Here is a 16,701-nt window from a genome sequence, read left to right on the forward strand (position 1 = left end):
GTTTATAATGATTTACTTGTGTTCCTTGATTGTTGATGTCCACAAAATCACTCCATTCATTTACTAATTCATCAGATGACATCACTTTCAGAAGAATACTGGGCAATAAATCTCTTGTTTTGCAATCTGGATAGCTTGAGACTTGATGGTAAAGCTCATGATGAACTGAACATTCAGCTGGAATCTTTCTACAATAAACTTCAAACTTTGGTGTATCTGAAATTTTACAAAATATGCAAGATTAGGGCTTTCTAAGATCCCTCTGAAATCAAAACTCACTGATTTACAAAAATGAAAAAGTTTCTGTTTAAAAAATTATTAATAAATAAAAACATTGCTTTTCTATTTTTGGAATATTATATGTTTGGGCTTTTTCTCTCTTTTTAAAAAAATTTCATGAGGTTTTAAATAAATAATGTTCCACTGATCATTACATTAACATACTGTAACTGCAATTTTGACAATATGTTTTGTGCTACATTTGCAAATCTAAGGAAATATAAATATTCCATAGGATTGAATTGATGTCAACAAAACTCTACTGTCTATGATGTCCCTACAGCTGAGTCACCTTGACAGCTGGAACCAGGGAGACCCCAAAGCCTGCAGACATTTAAGTTCATACTCCTGACCTCACAGTTCGCTTCAATAGCTTCCAGAGTCTCTCACTTTGAGACAGGCCCTTACCAGGGCAGGAAGTTCTCATTGTAACAAAAATATATTGAACTCAATTTTGTACTGGAGATACAGTAAAATAATTTATACTACAACAGTGCACTGTTTGTAATTATTGCATAGTGCCTACCTTTGAAATTCTCTTTCACAAGCAGTGTAACTGGGCACCTGTTGTGTATAATGATACGAGGACTGGGATCCTCTGTAAGGGTTAGGTACGTCACGCCGAGATGCTCCTGATAAGTCAGTGTTATAGCTCTGAAACAGATACATTGAATTATGCGTGTTTTGCTTAAAATATTTACTTGTTATTGTCCTGAACAATTAAAAACATTCAAAAGTAGCATCTGTAAGATTCTTTATGATCAAGTTTCAATTCCACAGATACTTATCTACATTTAGGCAAGTACATATCTCCACTTCAACAGAAGAACATGTGGAAATAGCCTAAAACACATTAGAGAAGAAATCTCCTCACAGAGACTACTCATGAGTTAAATTGAACACGTGTGTCTGCAAGATGAGAGCCCTAGCCAGCAGAGACTTAAATTAAAAATATGAGATTGTAGGACCAAATTTTCAACATAAATCACTAAAATTTTCCAGAAGAATTTGCACAGATACTTCTCTGATACGCAGGAAAAATATCGGAACAAATACATAAATCTGTAACTGACTGCTCCCCTGGAATGATCCACAATGCTATCAGTCTTTTAAATGCTAATATTATGGATCCTCACTACATCAATTTCCAAAATGAAAACAAATTAATTTAATTCTACTCATTAGCTACATAAAACATCTTCTTACATAAACATAAATTCTTTCTTTTTCTTGTGCAAATTTATGGCTATTTCTAAAAAACTATACCTCACAGTTATTTTAAAAATCCAAGCAGTCTGAAAATATGACTATGAACATGAGATTCTCTATGTCTATTATTATAAAAGAATCCATTCCTTGTTCTTTCCATTAAAATTCTTTAAAATCTGAAGTGTTTATGAGAATCTTTAGTATCCACAATGACACATCTTTGACTCTACAGAGGAAGAGAACGATCACGTCACTGGTAGTATATATTTATTTAGCATTTCTAATTTCAGCAGATTGTTTCTTGTTTGTACCAGTACAAGAATGAATGGATTCAGATATCAAGTCCAAGAACTAAAGTTGGGCATCTGACAAGTCATTGAACTGTATTTTTTAGCTAGCTGTATGCATTTGTTTGTAAGGAGAATGCATATTTGGACGGTTCAAACTTAAAAACTTGAAGATCTTTCCTTGCTGAAATCTCAAAATAGTTTGATCCTTTTTCTCCTTTTCCCATTAAACCTCTGATTATGCTTACAAAAATGTTTGCCTTTTATAAACAAAATCTAAATTTCTGCATTGTATACACACTGTCCTCAAACTCTTAAATTGTTATCCACAAATTTAAAAACCCCACAATCCTCAGTAAAAGCTTTTCATGACCTTATTTCGCATGCACATAAAAAAATAGCAGACCATATATTATAAAAACTGTACAACTTGTACATGGTCATAACATTAACCCATTTACAATAAAAGCATCAAACCCATCAGAAGATAACAATTTTTAAATTAAAGTAAGACTTGCCTTTACATATGGGGGGCATGTGTTACTCTGCCTTTTGCATTAATCTCTTCCCAAGTAAGGTTTATAGCAACAAGGGGAGTTCATTTTCCATGACTGGCCTGTATCAAAAATAGCATGGCCAGCAGAACCAGGGAAGTGATCCTTCCCCTCTACTCGGCATTGGTGGGGCCACACCTTGAGTACTGTGTTCAGTTCTGGGCCCCTCAGTTCAAGAAAGATATTGAGGTGCTGGAGCGAGTCCAGAGAAGAGCAACAAGGCTGGGGAAGGGACTGGAGCACAAGCCCTATGGGGAGAGGCTGAGGGAGCTGGGGTTGTTTAGCCTGGAGAAGAGGAGGCTCAGAGGTGACCTCAGCACTGTCTAGAACTACCTGAAGAGAAGTTCTGGCCAGGTGGGGGTTGGTCTCTTCTCCCAGGCACTCAGCAATAGGACAAGGGGGCACGGGCTTAAGCTCTTCCAGGGGAAATTGAAGTTGGAGACCAGACAAAAATTCTTTCCAGAGAGAGTAATCAGGCATTGGAATGGGCTGCCCAGAGAGGGGGTGGATTCACCATCCCTGGAGGTTTTTAAACTGAGATTGGACGTGGCACTGAGTGCCATGATCTGGTAAATGGACTGGAATTGAATCAAGGGTTGGACTTGATGATCTCGGAGGTATTTTCCAACCCAATCAGTTCTATGATTCTATGGCTGTTTGTTGTGCAGTACCTGGTACAGAAGCCGCTCTCGCTGCGCAGCCCCGTGGGCACCGCCACGCTCTGCCTGGCGAGCTCTGGCCGGATGGCAGCGGGGAGGCTCCACAGCTCCCGGCTCCTGGTGCAGCCCCCGGCGCTGAGGCTCAGCAGCACACGCTTCTCAGCAGGAGGGTCCCCCTCTCCCACAGGGGCACTGGTGTCCCACAGTAGATCCCAGCAGGGAACAGCGCTCAGTGCCACACCGGGAGGCGCCCCAGCTGGCCCCACGCTGAACACCGTGCTGTCAGGCGAGTGGAACTCCTGGAAGCACAGAAGATGGTGGTAGCAAGGCATGCTGGCTCCTAGCAGGAATTTCATTCATGTTGATTTTGCAGAGAACACTCTGTGACCAAGATTACCTAAAGGCTGCGCCAAGTCCCTTGCACCAAGGATAGTTTGTCTGTGCACAGCTATTGGAGGCAGAGCAACCTCACCCAGTGGGAGTGTCCCTGCCCATGGTGGGGGATTGGAACTCCCTGGTTTTTAAGGTCCCTTCCAACCCAAGCCTTTCTATAATTCTATGACCTACAGTCTGCTTTCAGTTGCACAACATCTCTCTACCAAAAGCAAATTACATTGCTGCAGCATAACAGTGAGAAGAAAATCCATTTATAGTTAAACAACTAAAATGGATTTTAGCTTCAACATTCTTCCAACTTGCCATCCCATAAGACTGCCACAAATTGTGTGTTGCACAACTGTAGATATTGATGTGAAGAAAATTAATGCAGAATGAAAACAACAGGCAAACAGGGAACTTTAAAAATTTGTTGATCTGCCAACTCCTGTAGTAATTTCGACCCTGAGAACTCTTTCCACATATTTTACTATAAATGTAATCTTCAATAAATATGTAAATGGTTGATTAAAATACATTGACCATGCATGCATTTTGGTTCCTGCAAGCTAGTCCTTAAAATACTGTGAGATTATTAGAAAACTGATATTCATGATTTGATGCAGTTTGCTGAAATACATAAACTTTGGGCATGTCTTTAGTTTTGCAGCTCTGTTCAGATAACTGGAATCTTCCTAAAAGGATAACAGAAAGTTTTCAGCCTGCCAGACCAATATACCTCTTTTACATGCAAACTCGGTAAAAATTCTGAGAACAATTTCAACAGCTACTATGGATTACACTGCCTATTTTACAGAAATGGCCATTAGTGCCTGAACAGATGGAGAACAGGCAGAACTAATTCTGCAATGTGCAAGAATCTGCTGCTTTGCACAGATTTCTGATCCCAGTTAATTACTGGAATTGAATTTATCAGCATATTTTAAACAATATAAATTACTTTGTCATTATTATGTTTAAAGATTTCTGCTCAAGTCCTGCTTTGTGCAGCTGATCTAAACACAGATATAGATCTAAACTACCATGTTCCACAGATGACAAAGAAAAACAGTATCCACAGTGCTTTACCTCTTCTCCTGAGTGGGGTTTGGAAATAGAAAGCTGTGGTCTATAATAGATTTGATATGATGTGTCATTGACGATTGCTGTCTTATCTTCTATCTGTAGAATTTGTATACCTTGTCGAACCATGGAAGAAATGCAGAACTGACACAACTGTAAGATAATAAAATGAGGTCACACAACCCCACAAAAGGTATTGAAATGTATCAAAAGAACTACTGTTTTCTTTTTAACTGTACACCTGCATTTAACTGGAGCCACATCACAGACTTTTGAAGTGTCATCTGCTATGTTTTCTAAACAAAATTGAGAATTCATTAATTCTTTTTCCAGAAGATATTGTATTATGTTGATGAGTTGCACAGTATGTATTTGGCGATCTAATTATTTAAATTATATTTCATACATTGTTTATACTCTTATTATATTGGACATATGTAAACATAATTAGGGAGGTGCTTTCACACTGCATACATTTGATTGTTTTCATCTGCTGTCTGACTTTGTTTTTAAATGATAAAGTTACAAACCACGACAATTTTCTTCTAACCTTTTGATGACCTGGAAAAGCACCAAGTTTTATTTCAGCTTCAACAAAACCTTCTTCATCCAACGTTACTACTTCCCCATTATCGGCATCCTTCCATTTTGGGGAGGTCACATTATGAACCAGTTTAATTGCCACTGATTTGTGCACAGTATTAGTGTTTGCCCAGTATATTCCAACCTGAAAAGCTTCCTGCAAGGAAAAAATGACAAATTATCAGCTGTTGACAGTTTGCTACACTTCTAGAAGAGTTGAACATAGTTTCCAGTACCCAGTCAATGTAATTTCCTCTCTTTCTCCCTCAATGCAGACAAGGCACTGATCCTCACAGATGAATCAAGCCCACAGTCTACACTGAGATATGTTACTAGTCAGACCTTTTGTTTATTAACAGACATAGATGGGGGGAAAAAAGATGACAAAATAAACAGGAATTATGAGATTGTTCAATTGGAATTGACAAGTTGCTGTGTCAAATTATTTTAAATATTTCAAAACTAAAGAATATTGGTGTTCTAATAAAAAAGAACATGCACGGCAAAGCTAAAGTACGTGAGAAGATCCATTAGGCAAAATTCTGAAATCAGGAAGGCAGGCATCCTAAAGAATCTTCCTGTTTATAACTCATCCTATGCCATTATCAAAGTTTCCTTGGTAATGTAAGAGCTGTGAAATAACTTGACATAAAATGCTCTCAAACCAAACATCCCTTTCAGTCTGTTAGCTTTGCTACTGTGGTCAGCACATTTCCCAAGTGACAGGTCAGCACAGCAGAGGCCAAAGTCTTTATTAGGCCTTCATAGCAATTTTCTTCAGCTGCTACATTACACCCATGTTGTGGATTCTTTGGCTGAATTGCGAGTAAGGAAAGAAGGCTACTGATGGCATGAAGGTCATCTTCCTACAGTGTCTTACAGAGTTTTTCACTACGCATCTTTAAAACATGTTGCTTTTCAAACATTGCTATTCTCTCAGTGACTCAGTCAGCATGAAAACTCCTGTTGTTATTGATACTCCTGAACATATGACTATCAGACAAACAGACACAGTGACTGGAAAGTTGGGATCACCATTCTTCAAGATCAGCATGTTTAGCAGAGTTGTGCCTGTTAATGTGAATGACAAAGTTACCTCAAAGTTGGGAGGTATAATCACTTTCCCACTAGGCACTTGAAGAACAATCTTCTCTCCTTCAAACAGCCAGAGGTCCCACCTGGACTGATTGATAAGCAAAGCCCAGGGCAGCAGTTCTATCAGCAGAGTTTTAACACATGGTTTCCACACTGACAGCTTCACCCGCATTGGGCTATCCCATTGGGAGAGTTGTTCATTGCTGTTCAAAACCAAATAAACAAAAACATCAAGTCAAAGGAATAATCAATTCAAGATTATAAATGATAAGCTGTTATTTTCAGAAATTTTCAAGGCTTTTCAGGTTTTGGAATAGAAGAACTATCTCCTCTTACCTTATCATCCAGAAACACACTGCTATGTGTAGACTATAAATACGTATTTTTAACTGCATTAAGTGAAACCTAAATTTAGTCAATTAGTAAACGTCTTAATAGAAGTACCACCATCCTTCAGGACTAACCCTGTGACTTTTGTATTCATAAAATCACATTTCCTTTTTTTCCCAACAACTTCTACAGCAACTCCCTGTTTCTGTACTGAAACACACAGCAGCTGAATAAACAACAGCCTCTAGAGCTGCAGTAAAGAAAGTGCATTCACAAAAAACCAGTTCCATTTTTAAAAAATCCTTACTGGTGCAATCTTCTCAGCCTGATTTTTTTCCCATCTGCCACAGATTCTGCAGTTTCTATACAGGAATTACATAATTACTAAAAATATATTCAACGTTTATCACATATAGTCTTCCAGAACATGATTTCAGTTTATTCAGAAAGGCAATGCAAGAAGCATGAGGAAGGTTTAGCAAGGAATTACCTGTCTGAATCCTTCCTATTGTAGGGCCATGCAGGCTGGGGAGGGTTAGCAGTGCCATAGAACTCGGCCAGTACTTGGTTGACATTGCCGCCTGGATGGGATTTAGTTGCTATCTGTTTAATTAGCGCTGTTGAGATGGGGACTGCACACTCCGAAGGGTCGTCTTCTTCCCTGTTGTTAAGAACAGGTTCAGTTACTTACACAACATGATCAAACATTAGTAGCACTAACATTTTCTCTAATGAAGCTTCCTAAGTATACTCTGAACAGGAACACTCCCAAGGTAATCATGGATGAATCAAGTTAGGGTGCCTAACAAGTTCCTGTGCAGTTACTGACATGCATGGATTTGTTACGACACTGTAACAACCTTTGTGTCTGATACCCTAGAAACTCTTCAGGGTTCTCAAACAACATTTCAAGATCACTCAGGATTTATTTTTCAAAACATAAGAATGTGGACTGTTTAACCAAACAAATGCCGGTATGCTTAGCATAGTTATACCAAATTTAATATTGCCTATGCTATCATTTCAGGACACATATCCTTGTTCTGTTGTATCCTCTCTTCATATGCTGTACTTTTGGAAAAAATGCAGCAGAAATTAAAGTGTAAATTACTCCTTCTTTTCCACAGAAATGAACCATTTTCAAGGAAAGTGAGCATCCTACCTGGCTTGAAACGTCAGGTGGTGTGTAAGATCAGGTTCTATATTTTGCAGTGCTTTCTCCTGTCCTTTCCCTGGAATCACTTGCGTTTCATTCAGTCCCAGACTTCTTTTCTCTAAATGTATGATAATTGGGTCTGGAAGATGGCTCCTTACAATGAAAAGAGGGCTGAAAACAATCTACAAAAAAGAAAAGAATACACCAATTTAAGGCTAATTTTGTTTCAGTATTACGACTGTTGAAACAAACTATTAAAAATATTTACAGTAGGTCATTCTGCCCTTAAGTTATTGTATGACATGTAAGACATAAACATTTAGATTTCACAGACATTAAATGTACTTACTAATCGTTGTTGCACATGTGAGTTGGGCTCTAAAGTCAAAATTGTGCACCACACATATGTAATTGAACTCTTTGAAGATGGAACCTGTGTGCAGAGAGATCTACATTACACATAATTTCACAGTGATAACGTTCAATATTTCATTACATCAAATAGGAGTCTAAATGCAAAGACCCCAGTTCTCTCAGACATTTTTAATGCTGTATTCCATACACCCATTTCTAGTCATACCTGAATGACAGTGCTGTGTTCTGTATGTTTAGAACTTAGACATACGTCTCGGGACCAGTCCTCATCTCCTGTAGATTTCACACTCAGCTCAGTGAGCTCATTGTTTTCCAGGATAAACGAAGGCAATTTCTGCTTGGCTGCAAGGCAGTTGATGTGTTCCTTAACAACAGCCTGTCCATCTTGACTAATGTAATGCTGAACCACTTTCAGTTCAATACTTTCAGAAAGGTAACTACAGACTGTCTGTCTTCCACAGATTAGGATCTAAAATACACAAAAAATACAGCTCTTATATAAACATTTGTGGAAAAAAAAAGGTCAAAATTGAATTAGAGTGTGAAAACTAGTAGAAGAGTAATATCCCTGCTTTCAGTTTTCCCAAGCACTGCTGAAGGCAGTGAATGGTAAAACTTTATTTTTATTGGCCAAATGTATGTGGAATTTCATAGAAACCTAGGCAGTAAAATGCTTGAAATATTGCTAAGGCCATATCTGGGCTTGAGAGAAACATATAACATATCCACTCCCCTTCCCACTGAACTGAGCAGTACTGCCCATGGCTGACATACTTCTGGTTTGGATTTTAAGAGTTCTGTGATAGTCTCTGAATGCTGAGACCTCTCTGAGCAGTCACAGTGATGTAATCCAGAAGAAAGGTTTCTACTGACACCTCACATTCCCACCATAAGCCAATGACCCAGACCTTTCGCACTGTGTCTGTTGTTTCAAAGCTAAATGGCTGTAACATATTTCTGTACTGCAGTCCACCCCCCTAGAAAATGACCACATTAGACTGGGCGTTGTTGCTGTCCATCATGCACCAATTGTTTATCACAGAACATGCATCTGAGTTTTCCTAAGCTATACCAGGGAACACCATTCCACGTGCATCCCTGCTACAGCCCTCACCATTTGCTTCTCATTACTGAGGGCACACACCACAGCTACAACCAACCAAGAAAGAGCTCAGCAGGGCTTTCAGTGACGCCAGGCACTGTTCTTGTCTGATCAGCTGCACTGCTGTTGTGCAACCCAAGGCGCTCTGCCATATCCATGGGCTGAACATGTTATGTCCACCACATGCTCTGGCTTCTGCCAGTGCAGGCAGAACAACTGCAGGGTTATAACAGATCTCTTTCCAAAGATAGTATGTGAAAAGTTATTGCACAGCAGCTCATTTGCAAATGTTAATTTGGTCATTACTTTTTTCTCTGTAAAAGTACGAAGGCCTGAATTACAACCCAGAAGACAGCATGTTTTTTAAAACATAAGAACATTTAAAAAAAAAATTAAAAGACAAATCTGCCTCTCAAGAGCTTAAAACATGTAAGAGGTTGTGTAACTTAGGAGTGTCAGAATTTACAAACCACGCAAAGGGATGTTTATTGGAACATATAAAATATGTGTTGGTAATTGAGCTTTTAAATGCTAAGATCCACACCAAAGTGAATAAAAGAGTTGTAAAAACTTCCAAAAATGGCCCCAGAAGACTGCTATACTTGTTTTTTTGCAGATCCCAGTAGGAGAGAATAAAAAACAAAGTGACTGATTTGTGAATAGGTAACGCTTTAAATTACTCATGTTATTTTTTCCAAACTGGATCAAATCCTTACTTGTTTCTGCACGCCACTGAGCTGCTGAACCTTGATAATAAGTGATGCTGTCCGGCCCTTGTACTGAATGGTACGAATAAAAGTCCCTGTATTGTCCACACTGAATGGCTCAGACCACCGCCAGTTCCCCCAGCCTTCAATGCAGATGTGTAACAGCTGAAAAGAAAGAAATTACTTCAACACATAACCCAGGAAAAAAGCGCCTTGCAGTAGGATATGAATTCCCATGACAGAGAAATAGTCGTGGATTTAAAACTCAGCAATGCTAAGCACACCAGTTGTGTGAATGACCCACACAGTCTGTGATTCTGTGATTTCAGATACAATCACAAGAAACAAGAGTACCATAAAATGGCTCTGAATCCTGCATTTCTATACATTACCTGCTTTAACAGTGTATTTAGGATTCAGGCATACAACTGTTCAGAAAAAAAAGGGTAAGTAGACTAGAGAGCATAAAACAGGAAATGAGAGATTTTCTTTACTGCCCTTGAAATTGTTCTAGCAATCCACTCTATTACCAGTGATGCAATACAGATCACAGGTCCAGGCCAGAATTTTGGCCTTCAGAACAAGACAGAAAACTACAAATACCCTTCCCTTCAAAATTAAGAAGGGCTCATAGAGCTTGCATATATGTGTGTTAAATGCAGAACACGGCACATTGCTGAGAGATGGGAAACATTTCATTTCTTACACGAATGTGGTGGTAAGTTCAAGCTTGACTGCATGAGAAGAAATTTAACTGCATAATTATACTCCCTGTGTGATTTATTCCGGAAAAGGAGTGGCTTTTTTTCAGTTTAACTTAAATCACTTCCAGAGCAATATAGTCTTTCATCATTTGAAGAGCCTTTCATCCATTTACCCACCATACGCACTTACCTCTGTCCCATGGAGATTCTTTAAGCCAGAGTAGTGAAAATTGGTACTGTTCCATGTAGGTCAATGAAGTTATATAAATTTACACCAGCTGAAGATCTGGCTATTTAGCTCTGTATAGATCTTTTGTGGCTGTGCAAACTTGAGGATGTGAGTTATATATAAGGGATCAAAGCAATAAGCATTCTGGGTAAAATTTATTCTTTGCAGAGGGCCAGCATAAAGCCTAAGCATCACTTAAGTTCTTTAAAACAGTCATATAAAGGCCTTGTGGGAATTCTCTCTTGAGGGTTGAATTTCACTCTGATTTTGGACATCTGTCATTAATTAATTTAAGTAACTGAGAACAGGATCAGGCCCAAAGTTTGATTATTTACACTAGCAAAAATTGAAACTTGTAAATCCTGTGTTCTTCCATGGTTTGTTTCCAGAAACAGAGCACTGGCCATGGGTCTGGCCAGTTGGACTTTGTGATGGGCTGGATGTTGGGTTTTTTTCACTGTTTTAAGAAACAACCGCAGCAATAACTTTCAAAGATATTACAACTCAGTAGCCTGTTTGCAATTTGTGGTATCCTCAACACAAGTTATGCACAGAACAATAACACCCATTCAGTGGGTGGCTTTTGACTTTGCAAGAGTGATGACTTGCATTCAGATTCAAGTGAGTTTTATGCTGGAAGCACAAAGGCCAATATGTGCCCGTGAACACAAGGGCAGGCATCTGGGTGTGCTCACACATAGGCACAGCTTTATATTCAAGGTTAGGCTGAAGGAAGCTACACACCATAACAGTCAAACTCATGTACAAACACCTCACTTTGATTCCCAAGTATTAGTTACAGAAAAGGAAAAAGAAAACAAAAGAAAAAGTCCAACTGCAGTGGCTGGAATCTGTTCAGTTTCTTACAGAGGCAGCTGGGAATAAATCTCATCACATATGAAAATTAAGAGAAACAAGAAAACTGTTTACTTTGGAGAGACTGGTAGCTGGAAATGACAGCCAAATAATGAGAAAAGGTACTTAAGTGGTCAGTCTCAGCTAGGAGGCACACAAAATACAGTGTGCTCCAAAGACGGATGTCATGTAAATGCTATAATTTACGATTAGTAATTGCATGTAGCTCCAACATTAGGATGTCTCCCACCCTGTATAAACAGCTTTGCTCTAGAGTTGATTGTTCCCAAGAAACACACTGTCAGCTTTCCCCAAGCAGTCATTAGCTCCCAAATACTGCTTTACTAATTTTCTCTGTAGCACAACGATTAGTCTGCATTTAACTTTCACGGTTCAGAAAGAAAAATACAAAAGAGCTAATATCACATATTGTCAATTAATTATTTTATAAACATACTATTTGTGTACCAGTAAATGCAAAGGCAACAGCCTTCATAATTTACTTTAAAGATAACTAATATATTTGTATTAATGATATAACAGTATAAGGATTGGGTACTGTGTAAGTTTACTTTTGAGCCAAGAGGCTGCATTCCAAGAAACGCAAAGGGATCTCTGGGTAATTAAGTTATTTAAATGTGAGACTTCTGGAAAATGTGGCTAGAAATAATCAGTAAATGACACAAAGTGATATGGAGATATATAGCAGTAAAAAAAAATGGAAGTGATTTTAGAGAATTAAGTAATCGGGCATTAACATTATTTTAGCAGCAAATGTCATAATATGTGGTGTTAGATCCTCAACAAGACAGAGCTCTAATGTTACAAAACTGACCTAGTACCACAGATTCATAGTAATTGCCAATTATCAAGCTTTATGCTAATTCTAAGAATTTATTCAACACTGTTTAAAATAGTTCAACAATACAGCTAGGTATGGGACACATATTAGGAGAAAAGAGAAGTCATTGCACAAAGGTACAAAAAAATTTCAATGGACTTCAAAAGCATTCTAACAAATACAATTTTGTGGTAAGTGGAGATGTGTAGCTTACAGAGAATTTAAATAGTCTATTGTATACTGAAGATAGGCACTCATTCATGTAAATACTTGATTTCTGCTTTTTCTGTCAGGGAAATATACCCACAGATAACCCAGAGAGTTTTGTTTTGCTGAGACTTTGCTGGGGTTTGGATTTGTAATTCTGAGCCATTATGGATTTCTGTTTTGAGAGGAGAAGAAATTGCTTCAGGGAGGCAGACTAAGATGAAGCTGCTCCTACTGGAGCAAATGGCTAGAAAAGCTGTGTCCTTTATCACACCCCTTCACAGAATGTTTCTATGCACTCCTCAAAATTACTTAGGTTTTCTGCTAGATGTGTGAGTGAAGGATACGATCCGAGTAAATAAAGCTGAGTGTCATATGACAAGGCATGAAGACTAAAATGAGGGATTAAAAATGAGACTAAAGAGGGAGTCTGTTCAGAAAAGGCAGAAATTTCCAGCTGTGTAAGTAATTCAAAGCTTGAGCCCTCAAAATGCTTAGTGATGCACATGTCATTTCTGCTTTGCTTGTAGATCCACCAAAGTTAACTTAGTTTCATCAAGTTTCTTTAGTTAGATTGTATCTGTCTTCTGAGGGAAACTACAAGATGCTTTTAGGAACAGAAGAGGGTTATTGCTCTGAACTCTGAGAGACTGGGAGGAACCAAGTGAGGACCTGGTTAATGGTGTGAAGGCAGTTCTTATTTTAAAAGATAGAAGATAGTAAAATAAAAGCTGTGATAACACAGAAGCATGGAGGAAATGCAGCCCTGGAGATGGGAACTGAATTCTGAGACTTGTAGCTAAAGCACTTTTTAACTGAAAAATTAAAGAAGATTGATTGGTATTTCTTTGCTGTGTTTCCAGGACACAAAGTGGCCCTTGACTAGAGTTGGGATTTACAACAATAAAACCAACTAGTAGTTGGGAAAACTGAATGGAATGTTCATTCTGCAAATTATCACCTGCAGTGGCCACCAAAACAGCTTGAATTTCACTTTGGCTTCATTTTCTCATGGGACCTGAGAAATATGACCACCTCTGTGCCATCAGCCCTCTAAGACAGAAGGCCAGTGGAGAGCATGGGAGAAGGCACCTTCCATCACCCCCATGCTGGGTAGTAGAGGAAAGGTCACACTGGGCAGATAAACTCTGACCCTGAAGGCTCTTTGAGGTTTTGTGAGGCTCAACATAACCTGCAGAGCAGACCTGAACCTCACAGGTGCAAACTTGCTCTACACAATGCAGGAGAGTTTCTGGGTTAAGGAACAGTAATCAAATTATGAGGGTTCATGGATAATATCAATCCTTATATGCCCCAGATATTATCTAGAAAGTCAATTATATGCAAAATAGTACAAGCATTGATTTAAACCCCAAAGAAAAACAACGGTACTTGAATGGTGTAAATTAACATAAGACATTTTTTTGCCTGATGTTGTCCTGTAAATGACTCGGGGAGGATTATGTAAAGTACAAGAGAACGTACAGAGAACCTCTAACATTCTAAACAGCAAAACAGGAAAATATCCCACTAATAACTGACCTATAAGTTACAATTTCTAAGCTGGAACCCACAGAGTACGGCATAGAATTTTACACATTATGTAACATCTGAAATGACAGCAACGTGGAAATAAATATCAATAAATTGCGATCCTGTTGGAGATGCAACATAAATTTAAATTTGGCTTTAGGATTTTTTTTTGTAGGAGATCAGGGATGGGGTTCTTAAATAGCAAATTGGCTATTTGCAAAACTACAGTAGCCTTTAAAAAGTATATTCATAAAATTCTATCAGAATCTGTGCTTTGCAGGCACACTATTTAAAGTAAGAGAAGAATAATTTTAAATGTATTCCAGAGAAGATATTAATAATATACTAATCAGTACTAACTTCTACTCAAGAATTCTTAGGTGTATACTCTGAGGAACAGACAAGTAAGTGATAAGAGATCTTTTCCCTCAAATTCTGTGTAAGTAGTAATACAGTTGCACAGAGCTGTTTCAGGCATATTTAACTACTTTGATAAGAAATAAATCTATTTTATTCATAACCTGTCACTTGGCCACATTCTCACTGAAGTCATTGCCCGAATCAACAGAGGAACTGATTTTTACCCACTACATCTGCTGCTTCAAGTTATGGAGGGTGTAAAGTGAAAATGGGCTGTTACTGTAAGCCTGTAAGGAGACTGCAGAAAGGTTTGAGAGCTGATACGTCTAGAAGCTTCTCCTATGCAACATTATGCTTTGCATAAAAAGCAAAAGAATAAACTTCAATCAATCACTCTGTTTCTTCAGAGGACTCTGCTGAAGTTGGTGCAGAGAAAAGAACTAGCAATAGCTAGCACGTTATAGACAATTTTTGCTGGCTATTCACAAGCAAACCATCTCTGCAGAATACATTCAGGGGACTCTCACATGAATAGCTGGATTTTACATTTGCTGTGATCCCTGCTGGGACCTTCCAATTGCCTACGGTCTTGCAAGACAGAATTCCTTAACTCTGAGTAAATTGCTAGGAAGATCTGATCTCTTCTAACTTCAGAGCTTCACCCTACGTATCACATGCTCCAGTTCTCCTAAAAAACACAGCTGTCTTTTGACATAACAGGGGCCCATCCCACAAAGCAATGTGAAGATCAAGATAAGGAGTGCAGAGTGGATCCAATAATGATCTAGGAGCCAATGTTGTCTGTACAGCACAGCGCTGATGTGGCTTCTCTTCCCTTTTAATGACATCAAACAGCCCTCTAACTTTCATTAAAATCTGCAGAAGGAACTCACTAAGTCTGGCAGCTTTAGCTAGAACTGCTTAAAGCCTCAAATACCATCAGTTTTGGACCCACCCCAACTCTGAAAGGACTATCTATTTGGGGGTGTCTTATCCCTAGGGGAGGTCAGAACCTCATGAAATCTGAGGATGGAATCTGGGGGATGGAGTGGCACAGAAAAACGAGCATCGGACCTCAGGCTTATTACTGAAATCTTAGCCAAACGAGCGAGACCTGCAGGATTCAGAATGCAAGCTAAAATGGAAAGGTTAGGTTCCCTGAAATGCAGCGGACCTGGGGAGGGAAAAAACAAAGGAAGCAAGGAGCTTTAAGTTAAGCGAACCAGTTGGAGGAATACCATAAAAAGCTGATAAATCCAAATCCTTGGTCTGCTATAGCAGTTTTCATAACATGAAAAAGTTGAACTATTTTTAATTATAGCCTATAGTAGCTTCATTAATATTAATTTTAAATTAAAATAAAGCATTATAAACTATCTACTAATACAAAAAATTACTTAAGTATATATATTTGTGTTAAATAGTTTAAATGGGCAATTGCTACATCTCTATGCTTAATTAGCAAAAGAAAAATGGAGAATTTTATTGATGTGAATGTAAAAGAAATACAATCCTTTTAAAACTATTTATTTTCATTTAACTGAACTGCCTTGCCATACTAAAAAAACATTTTGCAGAGGTTAAATAAAGTATTTCATGGCAACCGCTGCTTCTTAGTGCCTGTGTAACAAGAAACATGAGCCAGCTGAAGTTGTGCAAGTTGGTTTTCTTTCCCAGTAAGAGAATGTGGTATCTAAGACCTTGTCCTAACTCATTTTATCCCCAAGAGTAAGTCAAGTAAGTCAAGTATGAACTAATGCCTGGAGGGAAGTCCCTGACTCCAGAAGTATGGATTATTTCACATTTATCTTACAATCAGCTCTCAGAGTTCTTAAAATTCACTAACTTGGCAAGTCAGGAATTATCATGAGAAATGAAATAATTTCATAACTATGAAGTCATCTAGCATTCCATGAATATGACACTCAGAGGGTTTGTCCAGGCTTGGGCATTATTCTGACCTTTGCATAACAAGCTATTAGACAGTTTTGCATGGAAACAATTAAAAAAGTGCCACAGCATAAGAGGGACAACCTGATGTCTTGATTGAGTTGTTGTTTGCATTTCAAGGATTTGTATTAATCACCAAAAAACCATACACAACAATATTCGTAATAATATTTGAACAAACTTATTTTACATGATTTGAAACAACAAAGGATTGTACTGTTTAGATAAA

The 16,701-nt window shown here is 38.3% G+C and overlaps 1 protein-coding gene across 5 annotated transcripts in view; it reads right to left on the minus strand.

The window, feature by feature from the left end:
* Nucleotides 1-16,701, minus strand: part of VPS13B (vacuolar protein sorting 13 homolog B) — a 427,169-nt gene that overhangs the window by 27,434 nt on the left and 383,034 nt on the right. For 4 of the 5 annotated variants that reach the window (XM_071554088.1, XM_071554086.1, XM_071554089.1 and 1 more), the window contains exons 44-54: nucleotides 9,803-9,958; nucleotides 8,190-8,453; nucleotides 7,959-8,042; nucleotides 7,616-7,791; nucleotides 6,944-7,114; nucleotides 6,125-6,326; nucleotides 4,997-5,185; nucleotides 4,453-4,599; nucleotides 3,001-3,287; nucleotides 806-933; nucleotides 17-216 (exon numbers count right to left, since the gene is read on the minus strand). In XM_071554088.1, the coding sequence (XP_071410189.1) occupies nucleotides 17-216; nucleotides 806-933; nucleotides 3,001-3,287; nucleotides 4,453-4,599; nucleotides 4,997-5,185; nucleotides 6,125-6,326; nucleotides 6,944-7,114; nucleotides 7,616-7,791; nucleotides 7,959-8,042; nucleotides 8,190-8,453; nucleotides 9,803-9,958 (2,004 nt within the window). The remainder of the gene's footprint in view (nucleotides 1-16; nucleotides 217-805; nucleotides 934-3,000; nucleotides 3,288-4,452; nucleotides 4,600-4,996; nucleotides 5,186-6,124; nucleotides 6,327-6,943; nucleotides 7,115-7,615; nucleotides 7,792-7,958; nucleotides 8,043-8,189; nucleotides 8,454-9,802; nucleotides 9,959-16,701) is intronic. The other variant, XM_071554090.1, reaches the window with a different exon arrangement.

This window comes from Pithys albifrons, chromosome 4 (assembly GCF_047495875.1).
Source record: "Pithys albifrons albifrons isolate INPA30051 chromosome 4, PitAlb_v1, whole genome shotgun sequence".
NCBI classification, from domain to species: Eukaryota; Metazoa; Chordata; class Aves; order Passeriformes; family Thamnophilidae; genus Pithys; species Pithys albifrons.